Source organism: Mustela lutreola, chromosome 10 (genome assembly GCF_030435805.1).
Source record: "Mustela lutreola isolate mMusLut2 chromosome 10, mMusLut2.pri, whole genome shotgun sequence".
NCBI classification, from domain to species: domain Eukaryota; kingdom Metazoa; phylum Chordata; class Mammalia; order Carnivora; family Mustelidae; genus Mustela; species Mustela lutreola.
Genome location: NC_081299.1, coordinates 15,072,984 through 15,100,670, shown reverse-complemented (window position 1 = coordinate 15,100,670; position 27,687 = coordinate 15,072,984). Strand labels below are relative to the sequence as shown.

Sequence of the window (27,687 nt, the reverse complement as noted above, 5' to 3'; positions counted from 1 at the left end):
TCATCTGTTAAATGGGTACTACCTATTTCGCAGGACTGTGTGAGATCATGCGTATTAAGTGCTCTGTGCCCAGTAACCGGTCCTACCGGGATCGCTCCGTTGGATCCCTGCGATTCCTTTCCAATCAATCACCAGCGCCAGCACAGGGCCCCTGCGTGGGGTGGGATGTTCGGGGAAGGGCTGGGTCGTCTCGGTCAGCCCAGTGGGGAGCAAAGGGCAAATGTTACCCCGGCATATAGGATCCTGGGGAGCTGCTGGGCAAGGGGCGCTCCACTCATGGGGCGGGCCTTGGACAAATCCGTCCACAGGACCCCTGAGTCTAGGCGGCTGGTACAGGAGGAGGGTCGCATCAGATCCCCAGGCAACTTGGGAGTCGCAAAGTTCCTCCAGATGGAGGTGGGATTCGGCTCCAGGCTTGGCCCTTCCCCCTCCCGGCTGGGTGACCTTGGGCCAGTCACTTTTCCTCTGCGGGCTTCAGGGTGCTCTGGGAGTGAGGCTCCTCATTCCACTCACCTCTCCGGGTGTAGGAGGGCGAAGTGTCGACACAATGGACGAGAACTGCCTTAGGGGCCGGCGAGTGCTATTTATTATGCTAATAGATGCACGCAGCGGGTTTCTTTCCAGCGGTTTCACTCTGGTTAAGCGGTTCCTTCCACTGTAACCGAGGTTTCTCGCCTCACCGCCTCCCACCCCTGCGGGCAGGGCTCTGCGGACCGCAAGCTCCAGGGCCGTTGCCATTGTTCTTGGAGGCTGGGCGGCAGGGGAGGGCTCTGGCGGACCAGACGTCGCCTTTGGTCTCTGCCTCCACCCAGCACCCCCGCCGCAGCGAGCCTGGGAAGCCCCCTCGCCGATCTTTCCCGAGGAGGCGAGTCAGCCCCAGAGCTCTCCCGAACGGCGGCCGAAGACGCCCCCGAGCGTCTCCGAAGAATCCCGACCGCTCGCAGTCTCCGGAAAGAGCCGAAGGCGCTTCCCACTCTCGGCCTTCCGAGCCGCTCCGAAAAGCCCCGAAGTTTTCCGAGCGGCCGTCCTGCCGGACTGCTGGAGGCGGCCGCAGCGCCATGTTGGATGCTCTGCTCGTTGAGTGAAGAAAATCCGCCGGCATCGCCTGAGCCCCGCTACCGAGAAGGGCGCCGCTTCCCCCGGGGAGGGGGATAAAGACCCCCCGCCGCCGGCCCATGAGGATATTGCCGTGAAAGGTCCGGTCTCTCCGCCTCCTGCCCCCGCCGGGTCCGGCCCCCCCCCTGGGGTCGCGTTGTCACGGAGACCGGCAGCCGGTGGTGCTGGCCCGCGGGGCGGCTGCTGCTGCCGGCGGCGGCGGCGGCGGCGGCGGCGGCGGGCGTGTGTGACCGGCCCCGGCCCCCTCCTCCTCCTCCTCCCAGCCTCCCCCCAGCCCCCCGCTCCCGCCGCCTCCCCGGGTCTGCCCCTATCCCGCCCCCCCGCTGCCCCCGGCCCCTGCACCCCGGCGCGCCCGGTCCCGCTCTGGGGGGGTTGGTGGCTTCGCTTTGCCATGAGTTTACCGCAGAAACCGGCTCTGAAATCAGGCTCAGCGGCTGCAGCAGGAACCGGACCCGGCACCGGAGCGGCGGCGGCGGCGGCAGCAGCGGTACCGCCTCCTCACCCGGCGGCAGCAGCAGCAGCGGCAGCGGCGGCGGCGGCGGCGGCGGCAGCGGCCCCTCCTCACCCGAACATCAGGGCCCTCCAGACCCAGGCGCCCCAACAGTATCCTTTTCACCTTCCTGTCGGCCCTTAGGCACCTCGCCGCAGCCCGGGGGAGGGGGGCCGTGGCTCCCCGGGGAGCCTCCTGCCGGCCGTCACAGCCCAGCCGGGGAAGGGGCTGCTGTTCGAGCCCCCGCGGCCGGCTCGGCCGGAGCTTTCGGGGTGCTCAGGCGGCAGCAGCCCTGCGGGGGACCCCGGGACCCTCTGCAGTTACTGTGAAAACTAGCTCCGCTCGGCCCGGCCTCTGCAGCCCTTCCCTTTTAGAGCTGGGGGACCCTTCCCCCTCTCCTCGCCTCCCCCCGCCTCCCCCCGCCCCCCTTTATTAGGCGGAATTTGCTGGTGCCTGGGACCAGCCCTGCAGGGAAGGCTTTTCTCTGATTGTTGTGAGGACTACACCCTCCTCCTCCTCCTCCTCCTCCTCTTCTTCTTCCTCTCCCTTCTCCCCCTGCAGTGGGGCCTGGTGGGCTTCCCTAATTGTTATTATTAGTACATAATAAACTTTATTGGTAAATTTCCTGTTTGAAACTAAGCTCAGTTCGTTTCTGAGGTAAGTCGGATTTTAACTCTACGGTGAAAATGTGCAGAAAGCACCCCCTCTGGCTGATGTTTAGCGATGGGGGGAGTTGTGATGTGGTTTGTGGTGGAACGCGGTCTGTGGAGGAAATGTTACACCGAACGCTTCCCTGTCTTTGACCTTTTTAAAGGAAGAGGAAGTTAACTGACATTACCCATCACCCCCGAAAGTCTCACTTCTTGGAAGGCTTGTGGATATTTTTAAAGGCTTTAATTTCCTCTTCTTAGGCCCGATGACTAGAGGGGATCAGGGTTTCTGGAGGAGAGCCTGGTTTTGAATGTATCTAATTTCATGTTATTTGCTCGATTGTATAGCTTTGTTTGAAAAGACTTGATGACGAGGTATTTTAGTCAGAAACTAGCCGGTGAAGGTAAAACGTTGAATTCATTAATTCCACGGAGATTTAGAAAGGTATTACGGACCTGAGAATAAGATTTCATCATGCATCTTCTCCCCCCGCCCCCGTTGTATTTGTGTAAATCAATAAATAACCATTGGATGTTAGATGTGTTGTGTTTTTGTATTTGTGTCATTTTGTGTTTGACTTCCAGGGAGAGTAGGGTGTGTGAGTAAATAACTGCCATGAAGTCCACAGACGATTTCACAGTCTGTAGTTTGATTCCTGTCTGTATCGATTACTTTGAAAAGGGAAAGGTATCTCCCTTCTAGAGTCATTTCGGGTCATCCTTTTGGTTTCTCTCAAGTGTCCTTTTCTCTGTTCTTTAAATATTGTTATTCAATCCAGGCGGTGTGGCGCAGAGTAAAGATAAATTCCATTCCAGTGTGATGTGTGTACTGATTTCATAATGTTTTTATTCTGCATGATTCTGTTCAATTAAGAATTTTTCGCACATGAGAATGCTTAGTGATACCTTAGTGTTGCTCATGGAAAATCTGGTTAGTTTTGATTAGTATCCGTAGTTGTTTTACTTTGGGGGGAAGAAGGGTTGGCCGATTAGCCTACTTCAAGGTGGAGTTCAGTGCTGGATCTCTTAAACATATCTTCGCCGAATGCTTTGTGAGTTTGAATTCCTTTCTAATTTGTCTTTTTTTTTTTTTTTTTGGTCTTGATTGCCCATACTTGGTTAGGGCTATAAATGTATGTACTGTGCCACCTAGTAAATTTTTCATTACTTGTATTTTGGAGCTATTTTCACAGTTAAGCATCGAAAGGAAGCCCATAGTGTGTGTTCTTGACGTAAAAAGTGGTAAGTGAGGAGCAGTGCTTGGTGAATTTGGTGGCTTTATTTGTATACAAAGAGCTGTGACTGAAGTGTTTCAAGTGTGCTTTTTCTCAATGCATTTCACAAAAGAAGGACTTAGAAAAGCTCTGAGTTGGTTGCGACACAAGTAGTTACTGGTACTACAACAGTTGTTAAAGGGCATAAATTTAAGGTGTAATTTCCAGTGGAGATGATTCTTAGGTATACCTGTTTTAGAAATATGGGATAGTTGGTTTTTATGTGGCTTTAAATTTTTATTTTGTCTCATGTCATAGAAGAAATTAAAAGTCTTGATGTATTTCACAATTCAGTGCTTTACTCACTGAAAGGTTTTGATTAGTAAAATCTAAAAGTTTGTATAGTAAATGAGGTACAGGTTACAGATTTCATTAGAACATACTAATAATGAAATATTATCAGTGGTAATGGGGAATTGGTTAAAATGGGTTGAAAAGGCAATTCTGCTTTTCTATCTTGAGGGAGTATGGGAATTTGCATTTGTTTGATCAAAGTGGTCATTATGTGGTAAGTTGATAGACACGAAGCTTTGAGACTGGACTGCAAGGCTGGAGTTGCTTTTTCTATGGCTTGGTTAAATCTCCAGTTCCTCAAAATATATCAGTGCAGTTGTGTTTGAATTGCATTAATAAGTTCATATAGTATTTTAAATTTATGAAAATACTGAAAGGAGATTCACTTGATAGAGTCCTTCATTTGTACTCAGTTTTCAAGTGACAAATCAGAAATGAAGGGAAATGTTGGCAATAATGAATTGGAATATCAACTGGCACCGCCTCTAGGCATCATTATTCCACGGCAGGCCCATAAAGCCATTTAGACAGAGGACTTTGACCGTAGAGAGGCAGGGATTGAGGCCTGGCAAGGAATGATGGAGGGTGGCAGGGATGTTGGGGGATGAAAGAGGATAAACCCTGCTGTGAAAAGTGCTACTGGTGAGGGAGGAATATGCTTAGAATTTTTATAACATAATCCACTGTGACTAGTTTATGCAATTGGCACTTGAAGGTACTTGCCTTGAGGTACGCCCTCCCCAGCTTCCCAGTATGAACTTCTCAGAAGCTCTGTTGAGCATCTTAAAAGTGATTCTTAACCTTTTCTGCGTAACAAACAACTTTGACATTTTGATGAAAGCTTATAGACCCTCTCTACAGAAAAATGTTGCTTACATTTTCAGGGGGTTCTTGGGCTCCTGTTAAAAGCCTAGCCCTTTGGATGGAAATTGCTTACCTTTCAGATAATTAAAGATAAATGAGTTTGAATTTCGGTGCCCAAAAAGTTCTGACTTAGAACAATTTTGCAGTCTGTTATGAATACACAGTGTTCTATTTATGTGGAAAGACTTCACGGTGTAATTTCTCTCAGAGCTGCTGACACTTCTGGGGAGTCTAGTTACTGTTTTGGGGCAGCCAGTTTGGTTAAGAAAATCAGGGCAGTGGGTTCTTTGAAGAAACTAAATTTGGTAAAGGCCTGTGGCAACCAGAAAATTTTTTTTTTGGTGTCCTGTGTCCTCAGCTGTTTTGTTTTGGGTGTGACATCTATTAAAAACAAATATGCCCATTGAGGGTGTTTTTGTATTTAATATTATTTAAAAAAAAAATTAAAAAATTTTTTGTTTTCTCTGTTGATTTTCAGTTTTTGTTTTTTTTTTTAAAGATTTTATCTATTTGTCAGAGACAGGGAGAGAGAGCGAGGGAGCACAGGCAGAGGCAGAGGGAGAAGCAGCCTCTCTGCCGAGCAAGGAGCCCGATGTGGGACTCGATCCCAGGACCCTGGGATCATGACCTGAGCCGAAGGCAGCTGCTTAACCAACTGAGCCACCCAGGCGTCCCTGATTTTCAGTTTTATAGGTTGAAGCCAGAAACGTTTGTTTTCCTCTTCTTTGCCTCTTGACCAAATTTAAATCTGCATAATATTAACAATAGTATTCATTTATTGAGTGCCTAGTGTTCTGGGTACTATACATGCATGATTTTATTTAATTTTCACAACCCTAATGAGGGTAGGTACTGTCTCTGGTTTTACAGATGAGGAAACTTGAAGAGCAGAGAAGTTCAAGTAATGTTCCCGAGGTTGTCCATCTAGTAAGTAGGGGTCTGCAGTTCTATAGTGGTATGACTGGCTCCAGAGCTCATGAATGTCCTTTCTACTGCTTGGTTGCTTCTTAACCAGATCTGCATAGAGAGAGGGAGGTAGCTAGGGGAAGGTCTGTATGCAGTAAAGAGGCTCTCAGCCTCTACTGTATCTTGTTTTAATTCATAGTCACATACCATAAGACATGTAGGTTATCTTTACCTCATTGAGCCTTAAATCGTACGAATAGGCCTGTACTTTTGATTGAGTGCTTGTTTCTGCTTGTTCAGAAGTTAGCAAGGCCTCCAGCAAAATACTGTATGTGGTACTAGGAGCTAGACCTCTATAGCTCATGAAGCAGCAGCAGTCTTGCTACTCCTAAGCCCCACCATCAACAGAGATGGATGTATACTCTAAAGGGTGGATCCTCTTCTAGGAAGTAGAGGGGGAGACCATTGCAAGATGAAGATAGGGAAGGAAGAATGTTACTTAGATGCTTGAGTCACATTGGCTCTTGCCTCTGCTGCTGCTACTCCCTGTCACAGGCTTACAGGTCTTAAAGTGAGATTTTTTTTTTGTCAAACTGTAAGACTAAACCACTGAAGGACTGATACGTTGTTGTTCCACATTGGGGTTTCTGGTAAGATTTTTACGAAAAGGTCTGCTGTAAAAAAATATTTGAAAACTGTGTTTTTGCACACGCGCGTGAGCGTGAATTGGGGGAGGAGCAGAGGGCGAGGGAGGACCTTGGGATCCTGACCTAAGCTGAAGGCAGACGCTTAGCTGACTGAGCTTACCCAGGTGCCCCTTAAAACTGTGTTTTAAAACAAGTCATAATGAGATTGCCATGTTTTAGTCATTTATATTGGAGCTTCAGTGTAAGTGGCAAGTTTTAAAATTGATTTGTTTATTGAGCACATATTGTATGCCAAACTCAGACTTGGTGTAGGGTTGAAAAGCTTTTGCCCTTTGAGAGCCTGAGTGGCTCAGTTGGTTAAGTATCTGCCTTTGGCTCAGGTCATGATCCCGGGGTCCTGAGATAGAGCCCCACATTGGGCTTCCTGCTCTGACGGGAGCCTGCTTCTCCCTCTGCCTGCTACTCCCCTTATTTGTGCTCGCTCTTTTTTTTTTTTTTTTTTATTTTAAAGATTTTTATTTATTTATTTGACAGACATAGATCACAAGTAGGCAGAGAGGCAGGCAGAGAGAGAGGAAAGCAGGTTCCCTGCTGAGCAGAGAGCCCGATATGGGGCTTGATCCCAGGACCCTTTGATCATGACCTGAGCTGAAGGCAGAGGCTTTAACCCACTGAGCCACCCAGGCGCCCCATTTGTGCTCTTTCAAGTAAATAAAATCTCAAGAAAAGCTTTTACCCTCAGAGAATTTGGTCCTGATAGGTAAGTGATAGAATACCATGAAACAAGTGTGATGATAACTCTGTTGTAAGAGCTTAAGCCTGGAGGAGGGAGGAATTAGGGCTTCCTAGAAAAAATTGACATCTGAACTACATTAGAAGGATGAGTAAGAATTACCCGAGGTTTAGAGCTTTCTCCTGCCGCTGACTTTTCCCAATTCCATTGCTGTTGCTGCTGCATAGAATTTAAGTAAATGGATTTCAGTCATGATTCAGGTCTTTAGCAGGAGCAGAGAAGCTAGAGGAGGTAGCTTACACCGTGGCTATCAAAACACAATTGCCTTAGATTCAAAGTATCTTCTGCACCATAATCCCGGGAATTAGAGTATGAGAAGATACATTTCAGATCTGGTCTCCTGGTCTCCTTCTTCCTACTCATCTCATAATAACTCCCTGCTTTTCTGATAACTAGATTTTTGGCTTGGAAACTAGCTTTGAAATATAAGTAAATTTAGCTTGATGTATTGAGAACTGTACCTGATTTGTGGTAAAAAAAAAAAAATCTGGATTTGAGTTTGGCTTTTCCATTTTTTAGAGGTGTTATCTCGGACTAATCATATAAATGCTCTGGTCATCAGTTTCTGTTCCTCTAAAATGAAGGAGTTAGACTAGTTTATTAAATGACTCTTGAATTACAGTTGTTTATGATTCTGAAGATTATGGTTTGAGGTTTGTTTTGTTCTTGCAAGTAGGTGGGAAGGATTTATGGAGACCTATTAATGGATTCTTTGTCTGATGGTCAGTGACATTGATATTAGAAGCATGCTAACATTAGAAGCATGATATAAGAAGCCTCTGTTTTTTGGCTTATTAATGTTAGATTTAGTCAAACAGACCGATTGCTTCTTGGCCTTTTGGCTAAGATCAAGTGGGTCAAACAGACTGAAATGCCTCTGTGACTTGGGTGGTGAAGAGTGGGATGGGTTGAGACCATAAAATATGGTTGCCGTGACCAGCCAAGATGCTGGCTTGCTTTGGTTGAAAATACAGTTAATTCATTATGAAGTATGAGGGAAAGTAAGTTCTGGAATAAACTCTTGTGATGAGATACAATCTATTTTTACTTTAGGAATAATAATTTGAGCTAATATAATAGGAAACTGTTTCCTGATTCTTAGCCAGGTGCCTGACTTGAAGCAGAATATAAAAAACTGCAGCTGAGATTTACATCGATGAAATACTGCAAGATCCCAAGCTCCTTCTGAATTCTCAAATGGCTCCTAGTTCTTTGGCTTGCTGCCATCCAGAAGGAGTTTTTCACTGTCTTGTAGCCTCAGCTGAAATTTGAGACTGTTTTAACTATTTTAAGTACATTTGAAATTTGTCAGTTTAGTTTTTATGACCTTCATTAACTAGTAGTAGTTTTATACTTTTTCAAGCCCACGTGCGTTCCCGGTTATGAGATACTAAATTCTGTCAATAGAAGGTAAGGTCCGTAAAGGCAGAGAATTTTTGTCAGTTTTGTTTGCTGTTGAATTGACAGCCGCTTGAGCAGTACTTGGCAGATAGGAAGTCTGTAAATATTTGTTGAAATGTTGATTAAGTTAGAGTCTGGAAATCAGCTTTAAGATAAATTTTAGGGCTAATATAGATGGCATCACAACTCACATTTAGCATTCAAGGGTGCTCTAAAATTGTTTTGCACTGTTATGCAATTGAATTGATAATAGTTTCATAATTTTGTTTGAGATGAAATAGCATTGACCCAGTTTACAAAGTCATATAATGTGGCTGAGTTGTCTTTGAAGTATAGACACTGATGATGAGGGTTGGTATAAGGCCAAAGAGGAAAAACATTTATAGTCAAATGTTACTATGAAAAATTTTGTTTTGTGATTGTAAGAACTAACGTAATCAAATCAGGAAATTAAAAAACACGGAAAAGTAACAAGTCACCCATAATCTTAGTACTGTTAACATTTTAGTATATTTCTTTCTTGCACTTTTTTCTATGGGCTTTAATGGGCTTAAATTCTGTCCTTTTGTTATAAGGTTAAATTACATATATGGATTTTTTTTCTTTTTAAATACTTGACAGTTTTATTGCTAAAAAATGACCTTTGGAGGGACAGCAGTATTTGTCTCAATCTCCCCCATCCTGGCAGGGTCCCAGGAGTGTTTCTGTTACTGTAGAGGGAACAGGAACCCGGGCCAGGGTGGGACTACATATACAGTTCTGTGTCTTGCTTACTTTGTTACTTAACTATCTGCCAGCAGAAACAAGGCCCTAGAAAATAGCATATAAGAAACAGAACTTGAACTGAAAGATGAATTTAAAAAACATTAAAACAAGTGCTTAAGACTACAGTCAGGGTTTAGATGGGCAGAGGGGAGTGGATTGTGATGAGTGAGTAATTAACAGGAGCCAAGGTTTGGGCATGAAATAAGTATGCTGTATGCTGGGTTGTGAGGCTCCTCATCAGTGTGCTTGGAGAGGAGGATTATTGTCGTAGAATATTTGAAATAATGGATTCAGATTATAGAGGGCTTTGAATCAATATAAGAGAAGGTTAGACTTCATTTGTGTGAAACTATTACTTTTTTTTAAAAATGGTTTTATTGAGCTATATAGTTCAGCCACCGATTTGAAATGTACCCTTCAGTGGTTTTGAGTATATTCACAACTGTGCAGTCATAACCAAAATCAGTTTTCGAACTTTTTTTTGAATTTATGTATTTATTTGATAGAGAAGAGAGAGATCACAAGTAGGAAGAGAGGCAGGCAGGGAGAGAGGGGGATGCAGGCTCCCCGCTGAGGAGAGAGCCCGATGTGGGGCTGGATCCCAGGACCCTCACATTATGACCTGAGCAGAAGGCAGAGTCTTAACCCACTGAGCTACCCAGGTGCCCCTAGAACTTTTTCTTAAAAAAATTTTTATTTGAGAGAGAGAGAGAGAGAGAGAGAAGGTATGGGGAGGGAGAAAGGGAGAAGGAGAAGCAGAAGCATACCTCTGCTGAGCAGGGAGCAGGATCATGATGTGAGCCACTCAGGTGCCCCAGTTTTAGAACTTTTTTTAAAAAAGATTTTATTTATCTATTTGACAGAGATTACAAGTAGGCAGAGAGGCAGGCAGACAGAGAGGAGGAAGCAGGCTCCCTGTGGAGCAGAGAGCCCTATGCGGGGCTCGATCCCAGGACCCTGGGATCATGACCCTAGCCAAAGGCAGATGCTTAACTGACTGAGCCACCTAGGCTCCTCATAGCCTTTTGACTATTACAAATAATTATGCTGTGACTGTCTTTGTGTGGATGTAGGTTTTCATTTCTCTTTGGTATATACCTTAGAGTGTAGCTGCTGGGTTTTATAAGGTAACTCTGTATTTGTTTTGTTTTTAAGATTTATGTATTAGCCCACATGCGTGAGAGCAGGGTGGGGGGGCAGAAGGAGAAAGAGAATCTCAAGCAGAATCCCTGCTGAGTGGGGAACCTGTCTTGGGCAGATCGCATGACCCTGAGATCATGATGGACCCTAAGATCATGACCAGAGCCAAAATCAAATCACCCTGTTGCCCCAAGGTAACTCCATGTTTAATGTTTTGAGAAACTGCCAAACTTTCTCCCAAGTGACTGCACCATTTTACATTCCTATCAGCAAAGTATGAGGGTTCCAACATTTGTTATCTGTCATTTTTATCATAGGACATCCCGGTGGCTGTGAAGTGGTATCTCATTACGGTTTTAATTTGCTTTTCCTTGGTGGCTTATTGAGTGTTTTTTCATGCGCTTATTGGCCATTTGTCTTTGGAGAAATGTCTGTTCGAGTCCTTTAACCAGTTTTTAATGAGGTTCTCTTTTTGTTATGAGTTGTAAGTTCTCTATTCTGGATTCATGTCCCTTATCAGATACAAACACACAGACATACACACACACACACATATTTTTTATTTTTTAAAGATTTTATTTATTTATTTGACAGATGGAGATCCCAAGTAGGCAGAAAGGCAGGCAGAGTGAGAGAGAGAGAGTCAGGCTTCCTGCTGAGCAGAGAGCCTGATGTGGGGCTCGATTCCAGGACCCTGGGATCATGACGCAAGCTGAAGGCAGAGGCTTTAACCCACTGAGCCACCCAGGCACTCCATGCACACATACTTTAAAGATTTATTTATTTAGGGGCATCTGGGTTGCTCTGTTAGTTAAGTGGCTGCTTTCAGCTCAGATCATGATCTTAGGGTCTTGAGATCAAGCCCCACAGCAGGCTTCCTGCTCAGCAGGGAGTCTGCTTCTCCCTCTCCCTCTGCTGCTCCCCCTGCTTGTGCTCTCTCATGTGCACTCTCTCAGATAAATAAGTAAAATCTTAAAAAATAAAAAGATCTATTTATTTATTTGAGAGAGAGAGAGAGGGTGTGCCAGTGCACCTTGTGTGGGGAGGGGCAGAGGGAGAGGGAAATAGAACATCTCAAGCAGACTCCCTTCGAGCCCGGAGCCATGCCCTACAGGGGCTCAACCTCATGACCCCAAGTTCATGACCCAAGCCCAAATCAAGAGTTGGAAGCTCAATTGATTGAGTCACCCAGGTGCCCCTATGAATATTTTCTCCCATTCAGTGAGTTGTCTTCTTTCTCTCTCTCTTTCTTTTTAAAGATTTACTTTTTAATTTTTATTTGTTTTTTTAAAGATTTATTTATTTGTCAGAGAGAGAGAGCAATTAAGCACAAGCAGGGGGAACGGCAGGCAGAGGGAGAAGCAGGCTTCCTGCTGAGCAAGGAGCCTGATGCAGGACTCCATCCCAGGACCCTGGGATCATGACCTGAGCCAAAGGCAGACACTTAACTGACTGAGCCATCCAGGTATTTCTAAAGATTTTAGTTTTAAGGACTCTCTATACTCAATTTGGAACTTGAACTCACAACCCCAAGAGCAAGAGTTGTATGCTCTACTGACTAAGCCAGCCAGGCTCCCCTCACTTTCTCTATAGTGTCCTTTGAAACGTAAAAAATGTTTGATTTTGGTGAAATCAAATTTATGTTTTTCTTCTGTCACTTTTGCTTCCTTAGTGTGTCTAAGAAGGCTTTCCTTAACCTCAGGTCATGGAAATTTACTCCTTTCTTCTTTTATAATTCTAGCTCTTAAATTTAGGTCTTTGATTCATTTTGAATTAATTTTTGTGTATGCTATGTAGTAGGGGTTCAAGTTTATTGTTTTGCATGTGAGTGCTCAGTTGTCTCGGCACTATTTGTTGAAAGAGAAGTATTGTTTGAATTGTCTGAGCACTTTGTCAAAAATCAGTTGTATTTCATTTGTTTTTGTTTTTTTATTTATTGGGAAACTAACATGCTGAAAATTTGAAGATTTGTTGAGGTATGTAGGTTGAAAGAAGGAATAGGAAAGATTAAGAGAAGAGGAATGATATCACAGAACTACATTTAAGGTTTTATTATCCATTAAGTGTTTGAGATTTAGTGAGGTGTGTTATTTATATAATAAAGCCTAGCGAATAAATGAACTTTGATCATTTTCACCTTTTGTATAATGCCTAAAAGATAGGAGAGCTACCCAAAAGAGATTTTGCCTATCTCTATTAAGATAAATTCCTGTTGGGCAGGATAGCTTTGTGAAAAATAACGTAAGGGCATTTGACTATTTCGCTATTCTGTGAAGAATTGAAGTTTTAAGTTACAAATTCTTGGGTTATTGTATTTCACATAGAATATTAGTTCTGCCTGAAGCATTTATATAATTTTCAAGCTAAATTTGATTTTTTATTTATTAGGTTATACCTTCAGGCTATTCTAATGTGTACATTCTTATAAAGAATTAAAATTGGGAAATACTGCTCACCTCTGTCTAAAAGGATGCTTTCTGCTATTCAGAAAAAGACTACAGTAATGAAGAGGCTTTTTATAACCTTTTGGGTCTAATAGAAACAGTGTTTTAGATGAAAATTTTCTACACACACAGTCTCTTCAGTGACTTGAAATATTACAGTGTGGGAATGGGGTTGCTGGTGTTTTAAGATTATATCTACTTTTTAAGTTTTATAAATAAGTATGCATGTCTTTAGCTTAGCTCATTAAATATATGAAGGAAGTGGGTCTTAACCTATGTAAAATTTTAATGCCCTCAAGTACCCGATTAATATTCTTGAGACTTTGAGGCTAATATATCATACTCATCTGATAATTTCAATATTATATTGTTGGTCTTTTTTACAAATATTAGAATTTGGAACCAGTCCAAATTCTGGAGGGTAACTGCTGTTTCAAAAGTAGACAGCAGAGTACTTGACCTTAGCTTATTATGTTTTGTGTTGTGACTGGGTGAGTGTACTTGAATGTGGTACATTTTAGGCAAGGCAGTAAAAGCTGAATGCTGCTCTGGAAAGTCAGTGATTTTATTCTTGACTTTCTTTTGAAAATCATAATTACTATTTTTTTAAAGATTTTATTTATTTTAGAGAGAGAGAACAAGTGGGGAGAGGGACAACAGGAGAGGGGGAAGCAGGTTCCCCACTGAGCAAGGAGCCTGATTCAGGGTTGATCCCAGGACCGTGGGGTCATGACCTGAGCTGAAGGCGGATGCCTAATGACTGAGCCACCCAGGTACCCCTGAAAATCATAATTAAAATACATAAGCATATTAGTATGTATTGACTTAATTTCCCCTTATATAATCTCCTTTGGGGATCTCTGGTCTAGCTTTCTGTCCCTTCTCCTAGGGGTGTTTGTTCCTGAGGTTGAGGGAGATGCTGATGACTTGCCAAAGCATCAGGTATTGTACCAACTCAAACTGATTTGAGGTGTTTAACAGCAGTGATCACTTTGACTTACCAGTAGGTGATGAGAGATCTCCTTTCTCCTGTAATGGTTCTGGTTTGGATGGTAAATTATACAGTCATCCTATCTATATAGTTTAGAAAATTAGGAGTCTTTATGCTACTTCTGTATATGTTACTAAAATACTTGGGAAGCAGCAAGACATTTTATTTTATTTTTTTAAAGATTTTATTTATTTATTTGACAGAGATCACAAGTAGTTAGAGAGGCAGACAGAGAGAGAGGGGGGGAAGCAGACTCCCCAAGATCATGACCTGAGCGGAAGGCAGAGGCTTAACCCACTGAGCCACCCAGGTGCCCCCAGTGACACTATAAATTCCTTGGTAAAAATTTGTATTTGATCTCGTAGTTATAAAGGTCTTTGACATTAGCATATGAACTAAATAGCAAAGTATTGTCATCCTCTTTAAAAAAAAAAAAGAAACTTTATTTGAACTGATTCTAGACCTACAAAAAATTTGCCAAAATAGTAAGAGTTCTCTCCTATCCCTTGTCTCCTTCCCTTAATGTAAACATTTTCAGTTGTCATAGTACAGTTATCAAGCACAGGAAATTAACATTGATGCAATATTATCAACTATAGTGCAGAGCTAATGATTTTTACCAGTTTTTCCACTGTTCTTTTTCTGTTTCAGGTCCCACATTGCATCTGGTTATTATTTTTCCTTAGTCTCCTCTAGACTGTAATTGTTCTTTTCTCTATTTAATCATGTATTTCTCAAACACAGAGTCTAGGTACAGAAAGTAAGTCTGCTTTTTGTGAAATTGAAGGCTTTGGTCTGTTCATAAGGATACATGTGAAAATTAGCGTCAATGATAAGGACAGTTGTGAGAACCTTCCAACTGGCAACATAACCTTCAGAAACACATTGCTGGTCACCCTTCCTAATTTTTCTGAATATTTAGAGAGAAGAGTGAGAAGAGTGATTTTTTTTTTTTTTTTTTTTTGTATTCTAGAATCCTTTTTTTTTTTTTTTTTTAAGATTTTATTTATTTATTTGACAGAGAGAGCACAAGTAGGCAGAGAGGCAGGCAGAGAGAGAGGAGGAAGCAGGCTCTACGCAGAGCAGAGAGCCCGATGCGGGGCTCGATCCCAGGACCCTGGCATCATGACTTGAGCCGAAGGCAGAGGCTTTAACCCACTGAGCCACCCAGGCGCCCCTAGAATCCTATTTTTGAAAGTAGCTTAGTTACTATTCAGTTGAAGGCTCAACTGAAGGGAACAGGATAACTAGAAATGGCAAGGTTAGGATGCTCAAGGGAGAAGGAGAAACATGATAGAATCTTGAGACAAGAGAAAAGTAGAAAAGGGAAGGGAAATTCTGGTTATTGTTTGGATTCCACAGATTAAGTTAATAGTGCCTGATGCTTAGTAGATAGGCAGTGATTTATTAAGTGGTGAAAGGAGCAGGTGTTTATTAAATAACTGCATATGCTAGTTCTGGATGGAGATAAGAAAAAATCCTGAAGTGTGAGTGCTCTAGTGAAACAGTTAAAGAATTTAAGGTGCTCTCTAAATAGAGGTAGGCGGTCAGAGGCCTGAGAGATCAGTGAGGACTGAGGAGTTAGGAAGTAGGATTTGGGTAGATGGAAGAGAGAAGACATTTACAGTTGAGGGAAAAAAAATGCTTTTATAGCAGCCAGGAAATACAGTAGATAATATATTTAGGGTAGTCAGAAGATGTGCTTGACTGAAAACCTAATGTGCAGTGCATTTGACAGTTTTGCAAACTTTTGGGTATCTGTTCTTCTATCTTGTAGCAAGCAAAAGTTTTTGAAAACCTGATACCTACTAACACATTTGGTAGTTAGAGGAAGATGAATTTCGTGCTGGATGGATTGAGATCGATAAGAAGCATGGAGACTAATATGCTAGACCCACTTAAGGTTTTCCAGGATTTTACTGATGCACATGTAGTCTAGAGGGAGATGAAAAGGAAGGGGTGATTATATCATGAAAGCTCTCAAAGAAAGTTAGAGATTTGAATATCCTGGTGAAATAATGAAAAGAGCTAAAACTGACTCCAAGACTTTGAGACTGGAAAATGATACTGTTGGTGATGACGTAAAGAAGATGTGGAATTTGATTTTATATATCATGTTTTGAGGTAGTGAGCAGATAAATTCAGTTGAGGACATGTTGGATCTGATGTGAATGGAAAATCTTATTTGGTTAAGAGATGGACATTTCTAAAACATGTTTAGAAATAAGGAGATGGAAGTCTGGTGAGCAGAGAAAGGGCTGGAAAAACAAATTTGTGGAAATAAAGCACAACAGAGAGAGTTAAGAGGAAAACAGGTTCTTAGGGGTCCATGCAGCACCTGCTGATGTGATGAGGATGGTGAAATGAGAAAAGAGGAAGCAGCAGCTGCCAAGAGGAAAGAGAACCCCCAAAGCATAGTCTTTTACAGCTTTCCAGATTAGGTTTCCATGGAGCTTTATGTAGATGGGGAAAGTGACATTGAATAAGTGACAGGTAGACTTTTGATTTAAACTCTGAACTCTGCCTTTGTAATTGTTCCTACATTTAAGGAAGATTGGAGACTGAAGAGAAGTTCTTCCCAGGGTTTTTTTGCAAGCCTAAAATTAGTCCTTGGTGGGCTCTGGTTTGGGTATTTATATTTAAGTTTATACTTTTGCTTATTTTGCTTAAAGAAGCTTAATTTGCTTCTATAATATTCACATATATATTTTTCTAATTATTTTTGTTAACACATAATGTATTATTTACCCCAGGGGTACAGGTCTGTGGATCATCAGCCTTACACACTTCACAGCACTCACCGTATCACATACCCTCCCCAGTGTCCATAATATTCACATATGTTATAATATAAAAACTTTAAATGGATTTAAATCACTACCTACCTTGGCTACTCATAGGCTGCTGTTGGGATTCTGGGCAGTGGTTATGAAATCATTACTTTATATCCACTTTTTTGGTTTTTTTTTTTTAGTTAACTCTAGGTCAGTGTGGACCTCAAACTCATGACCCCAAGGTCAAGAGTTGTGTGCTCTATCTGCTTTTTTTTTCTTTTTTTTTTTTTGAGAGAGCTCTAGAACTTGTGGTGGGGGTGGGTGGGGGAGTGGGAGAAGCAGAGGGAGAAGGAGAGTTTTAAGCAGGCAAGTGTGGAGCCTGATGCGGGGCTCAATCTCATGACCCTGAGATCATGACCTGAGCCGAAATCAAGGGCCGGATGCTCAACCAACTGAGCCATCCAGGTATGCCTAAATTCACTTCTTTTTTTAAAAGATTTTATTGGGGCGCCTGGGTGGCTCAGTGGGTTGGGCCGCTGCCTTCAGCTCGGGTCATGATCTCAGGGTGCTGGGATCGAGTCCCGCATTGGGCTCTCTGCTTGGCAGGGAGCCTGCTTCCTCCTCTCTCTCTCTCTGCCTGCCTCTCTGCCTACTTGTGATCTCTCTGTCAAATAAGTAAATAAAATCTTTTAAAAAAAAAAAAGATGTTATTTATCCATTTTAGACAGAGAGCACGAGTAGGGAAGAGGGGCAGAGAAGAGGGTGAGCAGGGAACCTGTTGTGGGGCTTGATTGCAGGACCCTGGGATCATGACCTGAGCCAGAGGCAGATGCTTAACTGACTGAGCTACCCAAGTATCCCCTAAATTAATCTTTTTAGGGGTACCTGGGTGGCTCAGTCGTTAGGTGTCTGCCTTCGGCTCAGGTCATAATCCCTGGGATCGTCAAGGCCCTGGGATCGAGCCCAACATCGGGCTCCCTGCTCGGCAGGAAGCCCGTTTCTCCCTCTCCCACTCCCCCGTTTGTGTTCCCTCTCTCGATGTGTCTCTCTCTGTCAAATAAATAAAAATCTTTAAAAAAAATAAATTCACATTTTTAATGAAAGTTCTTTATATGTTGATCAGTAATTCAACACAGTGTGCTAAACCCATTGTTAACACTCTTGATTGGCAAATTTTAAGCAGAAGAAAAGGAACTGATGTTTATTTAGCCAGTCTTTTCCTCATTATTCCTTATAATTTTTCAGGCTTTTTGAAATAAAATAGCTTGTGGATGATGAATTTATGGACCTAAGGAGACTGGCTTACAAATTGGGAACCTCTTAGTCCAATATTTTTACCAACTGGTGATTTGGCAAGCTGTTTCACATGGAGTGTAAAACAAAGCAGAGTTGGGATACTTTTTCCGTAGTTTTTTTTTTTTTTTATATTTAATTTATTTATTTGACAGACAGAGATCACAAGTAGGCAGAGAGGCAGGCAGAGAGAGAGGAGGAAGCAGGCTCCCCGCTGAGCAGAGAGCCCGATGCGGGGCTCGATCCCAGGACCCTGGGATCATGACCCGAGCCGAAGGCAGAGGCTTTAACCCACTGAGCCACCCAGGCGCCCAGTTTTTTTTTTTTTTTTTTTTTAAGATTTTATTTATTTATTTGACAGAGAGAGAGTGAGCATACAAGCAGGGGAGCAACAGAGGGAGAGCGAGAAGGAGGCTCTCCACTGAGTAGGGAGTCTTATGTGGGACTCGATCCCAGGACCTCGGGATCATGACCTGAACTGAAGGTAGTTGCTTAACCAACTGAGCTGCCCAGGCGTCCCTTTTCATAGGTTTTAAAGAAAAATTTGTTTTGTTGTTTATGTATTCTAGCTTAATCATTCAATAAATGTTTGGTGAGCACTGAGGAGTTAGAAATAATAGTTTTTGCCTTCGAGAAGCTTACTAGTACAGGAGACAGATATTTAAGAAGGTAAGTAAACAGGAATCAATAAACACACCACTGAGCTCTGAGGAGGGTCATCTGTCTTGGGGGTGGAAGAGGATTGGGAGGAATGAAGGGAGAGGCTTCCTGAGAAGGGGATACTTCTAAACTGTGTCTGAAAGTATGAATGAGCCATATGAAAGATAATGGTAGGAAGAAGAGTATTCCAGCCAGGAATCAGCACATACAGAGACTCAGGGAAAACTGACTTGTTCACCATTGGTAAGCTAACAGTTTGGAGTGAAGCAGTGGACAGGTGGAGGCCACAGAAAGGGCATTATAAGCCAGGCTAAGGAACTTGTCACCCAGATGACAGCGGGGAGCTATCAGCTGTAGACTAGGGGGATGATCTGGTCATTTCAGAGTTTTATTTATTTATTTATTTATTATTATTATTTTTTAAAGATTTTATTTATTTATTTGACAGAGATCACAAGTAGGCAGAGAGACAGGCAGAGAGAGAGAGAGGAGGAAGCAGGTTCCCTGCTGAGCAGAGAGCCCGACGCGGGACTCGATCCCAGGACCCGGAGATCATGACCCGAGCCGAAGGCAGAGGCTTAACCCACTGAGCCACCCAGGTGCCAGTGCAGTCATTTCAGAGTTTTAAAGGACCATTCTGGAGGGTTATTAGGAGGCAGGATTGAGTTAGGTATTTGTAGTAAATAATTCAAATCCAAGATTGACATGTGAGTTACAATTTTTGCTTGGAACTTTTGAAAGTATGTTGTATGTACTTTTCCTTTTTATTTATTTATTTTTTTAAAGATTTTATTTATTTGTCAGAGAGCAAACACAAGTATACTTTTCCTAAGGATGACTTTGAGTTTGTTTACTTTCTGATCTGCATTTTTCCAGTTTTATGAAACATGCTTAGATATTTTTGTGCAAGAAAACTTGGAGCTGGGATGCCTAGATGGCTCAGTTCGTTGAGTGTCTGCCTTCGGCTCAGGTCATGATCCCAGGGTCCTGAAATTGAGTCCCTTATCAGGCTCCCTGTTCTGTGGGGAGCCTGGTTTTCCCTCTGCCTGCTGCTCCCCCTGCTTGTGCGCACATGCTCTTGTTCTCTCTCACAAATAAATAAATAAAATCTTGAAAAAATTAAAAAAAATAACTTGGGGCCCCTGGGTGGCTCAGTCGGTTAAGCATTTGCCTTTGGTTTAGGTTTTAATCCCGGAGTCTCAGGATTGAGCCCCCTATTGGCTACCTGCTCAACAGGAAGTCTGCTTCTTCCTCTGCCCTTCACCTGCTCATCTTCTCTCTCTCTCTCTCAAATAAATCTTAAAAAATTTTTTTATAAAAAAAGGAAAAGTTGGAGTTATGTAAATTTCCATGATTGTTACCCAATATGCATTTAAAGATCACTTGAACTTTTATATATTTTAAGAAGTAGGTACAGTTTTGATTTAAGTTAGTGCATCGTTAGTAGCAGATTCATAGTAGATAGGTTATAAATTTATAAGTTTATAGTTTATAAGGGATGATCTTGATACTCAAATAATGGTGAATAGTACCTGCTTAGTACAAGGTAGGGCATCTTTTGTCATAATGTCTTATGACACTGTGGTGACATATACATAGATGTTTATATAGATAAGTAGCTAGACACATATGTAGATAGATACATCTGTAATTCCTTATCAGTTTAGCTAGGAATTTGAAATACTAGGTTAATTTGACTGCTTTCAAAATGAAAAGGGAAATTAATTTAGGTGTAATGCCTAGATGAGGTGTTGTATATGAAACTAGAAAGCAGTTGGGAGGTGTTTTTCAGTTCAGTCCTTCATTGGAAATCACAACTCTGAAAAATATATTTGGAAGGGAACCTTCTTTTTTTTAAAATACTTTATTCATGAGACAGAGAGAGACAGAGGCAGGAGAAGCAGGATCCCTGCTGAGCAAGGAGCCTGATACGGGACTTGATCCCAGGACCTGGGGATCATGACCCAAGCCGAAGGCAGTCACTTAACTGACTGAGCCACCCAGGTTCCCAGGACAAAAGGATTCTTTTGTTTGCTTGTTTTAAAAGATTTTATTTATTTATTTGACAGAGAGATCACAAGTAGGCAGAGAGACAGGCAAAGAGAGAAGGGGAAGCACGTTAGCCCTACTGAGCAGAGAGCCAGATGCGTGCTCATGCGGCTCCATCCTAGGACTCTGAGATCATGACCTGAGCCGAAGGCAGTGGCTTAACCCACTGAACCACCCAGGCACCCCAGGACAAAAGGATTCGTAAAGATCAAACCCTTTTGGTTCTGAGAAGTGAAACTGAGTTGCAAATACTCAACTCAGGTAGCTTGGCCACCTCTGCTCTCTCAAAAAAGATTAGCAATTCATGTTTTGCCTGCTTACTTTCAGCTGTGTCAAAAAAGCTCTGAACTGTGCTTTAAATAGTTAACAGCATTGTGTGTGTGTTTTAAATGCCTTTGTTTTTATTTTTATTTTTTAAAGATTTTTTTTTTTTTTTTTTTATTGAGAGAGAGAGAGATCTTGAGAGGGGAGAGGGGCAGAGGGAGAAGCAGACTCCCCGCTGAGCAGGGAGCCTGATGTGGGACTCGATCCTGAGACTCCAGGATCATGACCTGAGCCGAAGGCAGTTGCTCAACCAACTGAGCCACCCAGGCGCCCCTGCCTTTGTTTTTCCTATCGGAAGGACTTCTGTGTCCGAGCATGTATAACAGTAGTCTCTGAAGGGACCTGGGTTATTGTAAACGGAGGCATTTTCTAGTTGCAAGAATGGTTTTTGAATGTTCTTTTAGGCACTTAATAGTAGTTTTGTTCTGCGAAAAGAGATTGTTCATGTGCTTTGGAGCTGGTAGTTAAGTCTGGTGCTTCTTAACCCTTAACTAAGAAAAATGGAGTTTGCTGACAATAGGTGGTTTTACAGGCTCGTGAAGCCGACAGCATGTTCAGCAATGTAAACAATGGCAGCTGTCTTTGCTGGCTTCTCTGTTGTTGGAAGTGTAATGAGACTGCTTCTCACAAATGGCTTCACCTGCTGACTCATCATTCAGCCCCTAAACAACCATAGTGTCCAGCATTATTTAATGTTGGGATTGAGAATAAAAGGAATTCAGAGTCTAGAATATGAGGGTTGGAAAGGATCATGGAAATCCTTTAACTCAGCACCTTCTCAGATGGTCTCAACTATCAATAAGAAATGTCACACACATAAAAATGTTACTGTGGGGGACGCCTGGGTGGCTCAGTTGGTTGCACGACTGCCTTCAGCTCAGGTCATGATCCAGGAGTCCCAGGATCGAGTCCCGCATCGGGCTCCCAGCTTCACAGGGAGTCTGCTTCTCCCTCTGACCTTCTCCTCGCTCATGGTCTCTCTCACTGCCTCTATCTCAATAAATAAATAAAAATCTTAAAAAAAGTAAAACAAACTGAGGGTTGTTGGGGGGAGGGGGTTTGGGAGAAGGGGGTGGTATTATGGACATTGGGGAGGGTATGTGTTTTGGTGAGTGCTGTGAAGTGTGTAAACCTGGTGATTCACAGACCTGTACCCCTGGGGATAAAAATATATGTTTATAAAAAATAAAAAATTATATTAAAATTTCAAAAAAAAAATCTTAAAAAAAGTTACTGTGGTAGATGCCATAGTTGATGGTTATAAGAATTAATTATAAGAATTAAGCCATTATAGTCTTCTGAATGATCAAGGACTTTTTCCTTCTGTCTAGAAATCCTTGAGATGTGCTTTTTAGCTTTTCTTCAAAAATAACACATTATTCGGGGCGCCTGGGTGGCTCAGTGGGTTAAGCCGCTGCCTTTGGCTCAGGTCATGATCTCAGGGTCCTGGGATCGAGTCCCGCGTCGTGCTCTCTGCTCGGCGGGGAGCCTGCTTCCCTCTCTCTCTCTCTCTGCCAGCCTCTCTACCTACCTGTGATCTCTCTCTGTCAAATAAATAAATAAAATCTTTAAAAAAAATAACCCATTATTCTGCAAGTGGCCATAAGTGACCATTATAGGGGTAGCGTATATTTAATTTCTGCCATGGGCTGTAGGAGGACTGTGTGAAGAAGTAAAAAGAAAGTGGCATTGACCCTGATAATTTTCCAATCTAGTTAGAAAATAGGTAAGTGAGGGAAGTGGAGAACATTTAGGAACCAGTTTATTAGCAAATGTATAAGCTGATTAAGCTGATACTGACATTATGAAGGGGGCTTATATAAATTTATGTGAGCTCTTAAAGCAGCAATTTTGATTTTTTTCCAGATTTTATTATTTATTTAAAAGGTTTTATTTATTTATTTGACAGACAGAGATCACAAGTAGGCAGAGAGGCAGGCAGAGAGTGAGGAGGAAGCAGGCCCCCCGCCGAGCAGAGAGCTGGATGCGGGGCCAATCCCAGGACCCTGGGACCATGACCTGAGATGAAGGTAGAGGCCTTAACCCACTGAGCCACCCAAGCGCCCTTAAGATTTTATTTTTAAGTAATCTCACATCCAACAGGGAGCTCGAACTCACAACTCAGATCAACAGTCACATTCTCTACTGACTGAGCCAGCCAGGTGTCCCAGTGATTTAGATTTTTGATGCAAAAAAAATCCCTTTCAGAAATGAAAACTTCCCGTAGATTTTATTTTATTTTTAAAGATCTTATTTATTTGAGTGAGAAAGAGAGAGAGAGAGGGGTGTGTGTGTGTGTGTGTGTGTGTGTAGGGAGGGGCAGAGAGAGGGAGGGAGAATCTCAGGTAGTCCCTTCACAGTGCTGAGTGCAGAGCTCCACGCAGGGCTCCATTCCCCGACCATGAGATCATGACCTGAGCTGGAACCAAGAGTTGGTTAATCGACTGAGCCATCCAAGCATGTCCCTCCTCCCCATAGATTTTATTTCTGTAAATTGGAAACCATACTCCAGGAAACTGATGGCAGATTTTCCACAGACAGCATAGTGAAACCATTGACTTAAACAGCAGTTCTCAGATTTTGTTTTTGATTTCAAGACTCCTTTACACTACTGAAGATTGTTGAGAATCTCAGAGAGCTTTTGTTAGGTGGGCTACTTGTTGATATTTACAATATTAGATATTAAAACAATTTAAAAATACTCACTTAAATAACAATAACAGATCCATTATATTAGCATAAAGTTGACAAATGAAAAATAAGCTTTTCAAAATAGTATTGTTTTTACAAATCTCTTTAATGTCTAGCTTAGTGGAAGAAAACTATATTCTTACATCTGCTTCTGCATTCTGCTCTATGTTTTGTTTGAAGGAAATCTTGTCTAACTCAGATACGTCGTTGGGAAGGAGAGGAGGGTTTTAATGTTATTCTCAGATAATTGTGGATCTTCTTTATTACTACACCAAAACTAGGGTGTAGGTTCTTTTTAGAAACCATGTCCTTGAACTTCTCATGCAGTTAAATCTGTTGGTCTGATTGTACTTTGAATAGATCTTTTTACCTATGTGTGATTTTTATGTAATACCATGAGTTGGTCATTTGGAAAATATTGGCTCATTAGGTTATGCAGATTTTTCAAATGTGGATTTATTTCATTATATGATATAAAATCACATCAGTTAGTAATCACTATTGATCTCATAAGAAACGCTTGGGGGGGAGGTTCTTGAATTCATGGTGGGTAGATACCGTTACTACTAATGAAGGGTAGAAAGGTAATTGAAGTTGAATTAGGAACCAGTCTGTGGGTTGGAAGGGAATGAACTCATTTTCATAAAGAAGCTCCATGGTGAACGTCCTGAAGAGGGGGAATTTTACTGTCCTGGTTCCTTTTCCTAGTATTAGCAGGTTTGGCTAATTCCGTCTAAGGGATTCAGAACCAGAAATAGTTGGCCTTCTCAAATAAATTTGTTAACCCAAAGGAATTTCTGTAACAGAATGTGTAGATACAGTTTTAAGCACAGCTGCTCTTGCTAAGTGCTTGGTTCTTTGTCACTTAGAGATCTGGGAGTCTTTAGAACCTCTTCTGAGCCTTTAATCTCCCCATACTCCAATCTGAAGATGGGCCTCGGAAATACCGTTAGAATCCTAGATCGGTTTCACCTCATTATATTGCTTTCAGTGCTTCCCCAGGCTCTGCTGTTGTCTTGATTGAACTTAGTCTGTTTTACTAAAACAGTATGTGGGGTGAGACAGAGAATAAAATTAATCTCTTTTCCCAAGTGGGGTGTTTGAGACCGTTTGACCTAAGATTTTGTTTCATGTGCCCCTAGATGTACATAACAGAAACTGAACTACTGTTATATTAATTTAAAAAAAAAGATTTTATTTATTTGCGAGAGCGCACGTACTTCTGAGCACTCCAGTGGAGGGAGGAGTGGGGGGAGAGGGACAAGCTGACTCTTGCTGAATGTGGAGCCGGATGTGGTGCTTGATTCTATAACGCCGAAATAATGGCCTAAGCCAAAATCAGGACTTGGACGCTTAACCAACCATGTCACCCAGGCGCCCCATATTACATTTTGATAATGTCCTAAGGTATTATTTAGACATATATCCAAGGATTACTTTGAAATCATCTTTTTATTTTTAAGTACCTTCTGTTTTTATAGACTTGTACTTTTAAAGTTGGTGTTCAAATAAAATTCTGATTGTTGCCACACCATCATTTATAATAGTATACCTTTTGAAACACATTAAAGGCCTAGTAATGGGATTTTGGGGGAATTATGGACTGTATATGCATTGAAGTATTATATAACCCTTAAAAATGTTACAGAACATTTACTTACATTAAAAAAAAGTCCAGGGGCACTTAGTTGGTTCAGTTGGTAGAGCATATAACTCTTGATCTCTGTCTTAAGTTCCAGAAACATGTTGGGGAGTAGAGCCTACATAAAAATATTAAAATTAAAATAAAAAAAGGTCCACATTTATTTTGTGAAAGCCAGTTAAAAAAGCATGTCTGATCAAATTTTATCTTAAAAATATTTTATTTTATTTTTTTATTTTTATTTTTATTTTTTTAAAGATTTTATTTATTTATCAGAGAGAGAGAGGGAGAGAGAGCGAGCACAGGCAGACAGAATGGCAGGCAGAGGCAGAGGGAGAAGCAGGCTCCCCGCCGAGCAAGGAGCCTGATGTGGGACTCGATCCCAGGACGCTGGGATCATGACCTGAGCCGAAGGCAGCTGCTTAACCAACTGAGCCACCCAGGCGTCCCTATCTTAAAAATATTTTAATAGTGTTTGGTTAAACAGCAGTGTTCATAGAGATCTCTATTCGCTGGTGAGATTTGGCGATTTTTGTTTTCTTTAACCATTAATCTCAGGGTCATGAGTTCAAGTTCCACACTGGGCGTGGAGCCTACTTAAGAAAAAGAAAAAAAAAACCCCAAAACTCTCCAGGTATTATTTTTGTAATCAGATAAATAAAGCTATTTCTATTTTCAGAAATGAAACTAAGCTAAAATGTGACTTCTTGTATATTCTGCATTCAGGAAAGACATTAAATTATATTCATTATTTTAAGAGAGTAAAGAGGATTTAAAATACATTTTTAGATTTTTGACAAGGAATCCAGGGAAGAGAGAGGGCATGTTTTTGGTTAACAGTTAAGTAAAAAGGAATTATGAATTGTGTGTTGCTTCAGGTATTCTGATGAAATTAATCTGTTTTTCCATAATATCAATACTAGTGCTGATCTCCCCAAATTTGTTTGCATGACATGAAGAGACTTGATTTAAACTACTTTAAAAGAGTTACCATTAAAAAAAAAGAAGGGGCGGCTGGGTGCCTCAGTGGGTTAAGCCTCTGCCTTCAGCTCAGGTCATGATGTGAGTGAGGGTCCTGGGATGGAGCCAGCATTGGACTCTCTGCTCAGCGGGGATCCTGCTTCCCTCTCTCTCTCTGCCTGCCTCTCTGTCTACTTGTGATCTCTGTCAAATAAATAAATAAAATCTTAAAAAAAAAAAAAGAAAAAGAAAGAAAAAAAGCCTTTATAACAATGTGGCAGATTTGTGCAACATTTTCTCCTGTTGCCGGGTATTTGTTACCTGAGTTTGCTTTTTAAAGTCCTTTGCCATCTTGTTCTTACTGTCCTGGCTTTCATCTGGGCTGCTGCAGGGGTGAGCCAAAAATGGCTGCTGCTGCCGCAGGGGCAGGCATCGTACCAGACTGACTGCTGTGGTTCCTGCCACGATGCAGGAGGAGCAGCCTGGGGAATAGGATCTGGGTCAGGATTCTTTTAAAGGTGGTTGCCCTGAGAATTATGCTTTTCTTGTCGAAGAGTTACTTTATTGCAGATTCTGTTGTTGGGAGGGATTTGTAATTTATACCTTTAGCAGGGACACCACCCATTGTCTATAGGAGTATGAAATGTTAGCATATGCTGTCATTTGCTGAGCAAGATTGACTATTTTCAGAAAACAGAACGGCCTACCTGTCTGTATCAGTTGATGACAGAAGTGTCCAGCAAGATAGTGCTTTCTGACTTGGTGAATTTACTGAAGGGAATACTGTTTCCTTCAGGCACAAAGTGGGTGGTGTGTAGTAGAGGAGTATAAAGGTCTGTCTCTGTGGGTGGCTCCTGTGAGTAGTATTGTGCACATCCAAAGCCAACCTAGAAGGTTAAGGTGAGAGATGGAGAGTGGTTTGAATAGAGAAACGAAGTTGCTGCATGTGCTGCTTAAGCCACTCCCTAAAGTGAATACATTGCCATTTGGATAGGGTATGTTTGTGCTTGAGTTTCCATCCTTTCTGCTTGTGACCAGAGATGGGTATGATGTAGGACCGCTGGGATATGCTGCCTAGCAAACAGTGAGATGTGGTATATCCGGCTGGACAGTGACAAATAATTCATTAATTACTCTCTTGATATGATGAAGAGAAAAGGCTTTTCTGCTTTAGGGAAAAAAAAAAAAGCTCCCTTTTGCAGAACAGCCATGTGATCATTGTAATAACACACAGGAAAAAAATGAAAACTCCACTACCCATTGATAACTATTGTTAATACCTTGATATATTTCCTTGACAGAATTTTTGTATGTTTATGTATATATATATGTATGCATGTTTTGCGTACATATGTATGTATATGTATTTATGTACATGCATTTTTTTTGCATAGCTGTAAATCATTCTGTAAATCATTTTATTATTTTTTGTATTTGAAAAAAATTTATTTATTTGACAGAGATAGAGAGGAAGAGAGCACAAGGAGGGGGAGCTGAGGCAGAGGGAGAGGGAGAAGCA

The 27,687-nt window shown here is 42.0% G+C and overlaps 1 protein-coding gene across 27 annotated transcripts in view; it reads left to right on the top strand.

Moving 5' to 3' along the window:
- The first annotated feature begins 1,329 nt into the window (after positions 1 to 1,329).
- Positions 1,330 to 27,687, top strand: part of EIF4G3 (eukaryotic translation initiation factor 4 gamma 3) — a 351,983-nt gene continuing 325,625 nt past the window's right edge. For 25 of the 27 annotated variants that reach the window (XM_059135850.1, XM_059135849.1, XM_059135848.1 and 22 more), the window contains exon 1: positions 1,330 to 1,719. In XM_059135850.1, the coding sequence (XP_058991833.1) occupies positions 1,508 to 1,719 (212 nt within the window). In that variant the 5' untranslated portion in view covers positions 1,330 to 1,507. The remainder of the gene's footprint in view (positions 1,720 to 27,687) is intronic. The other 2 variants (XM_059135855.1, XM_059135853.1) reach the window with 1 other exon arrangement.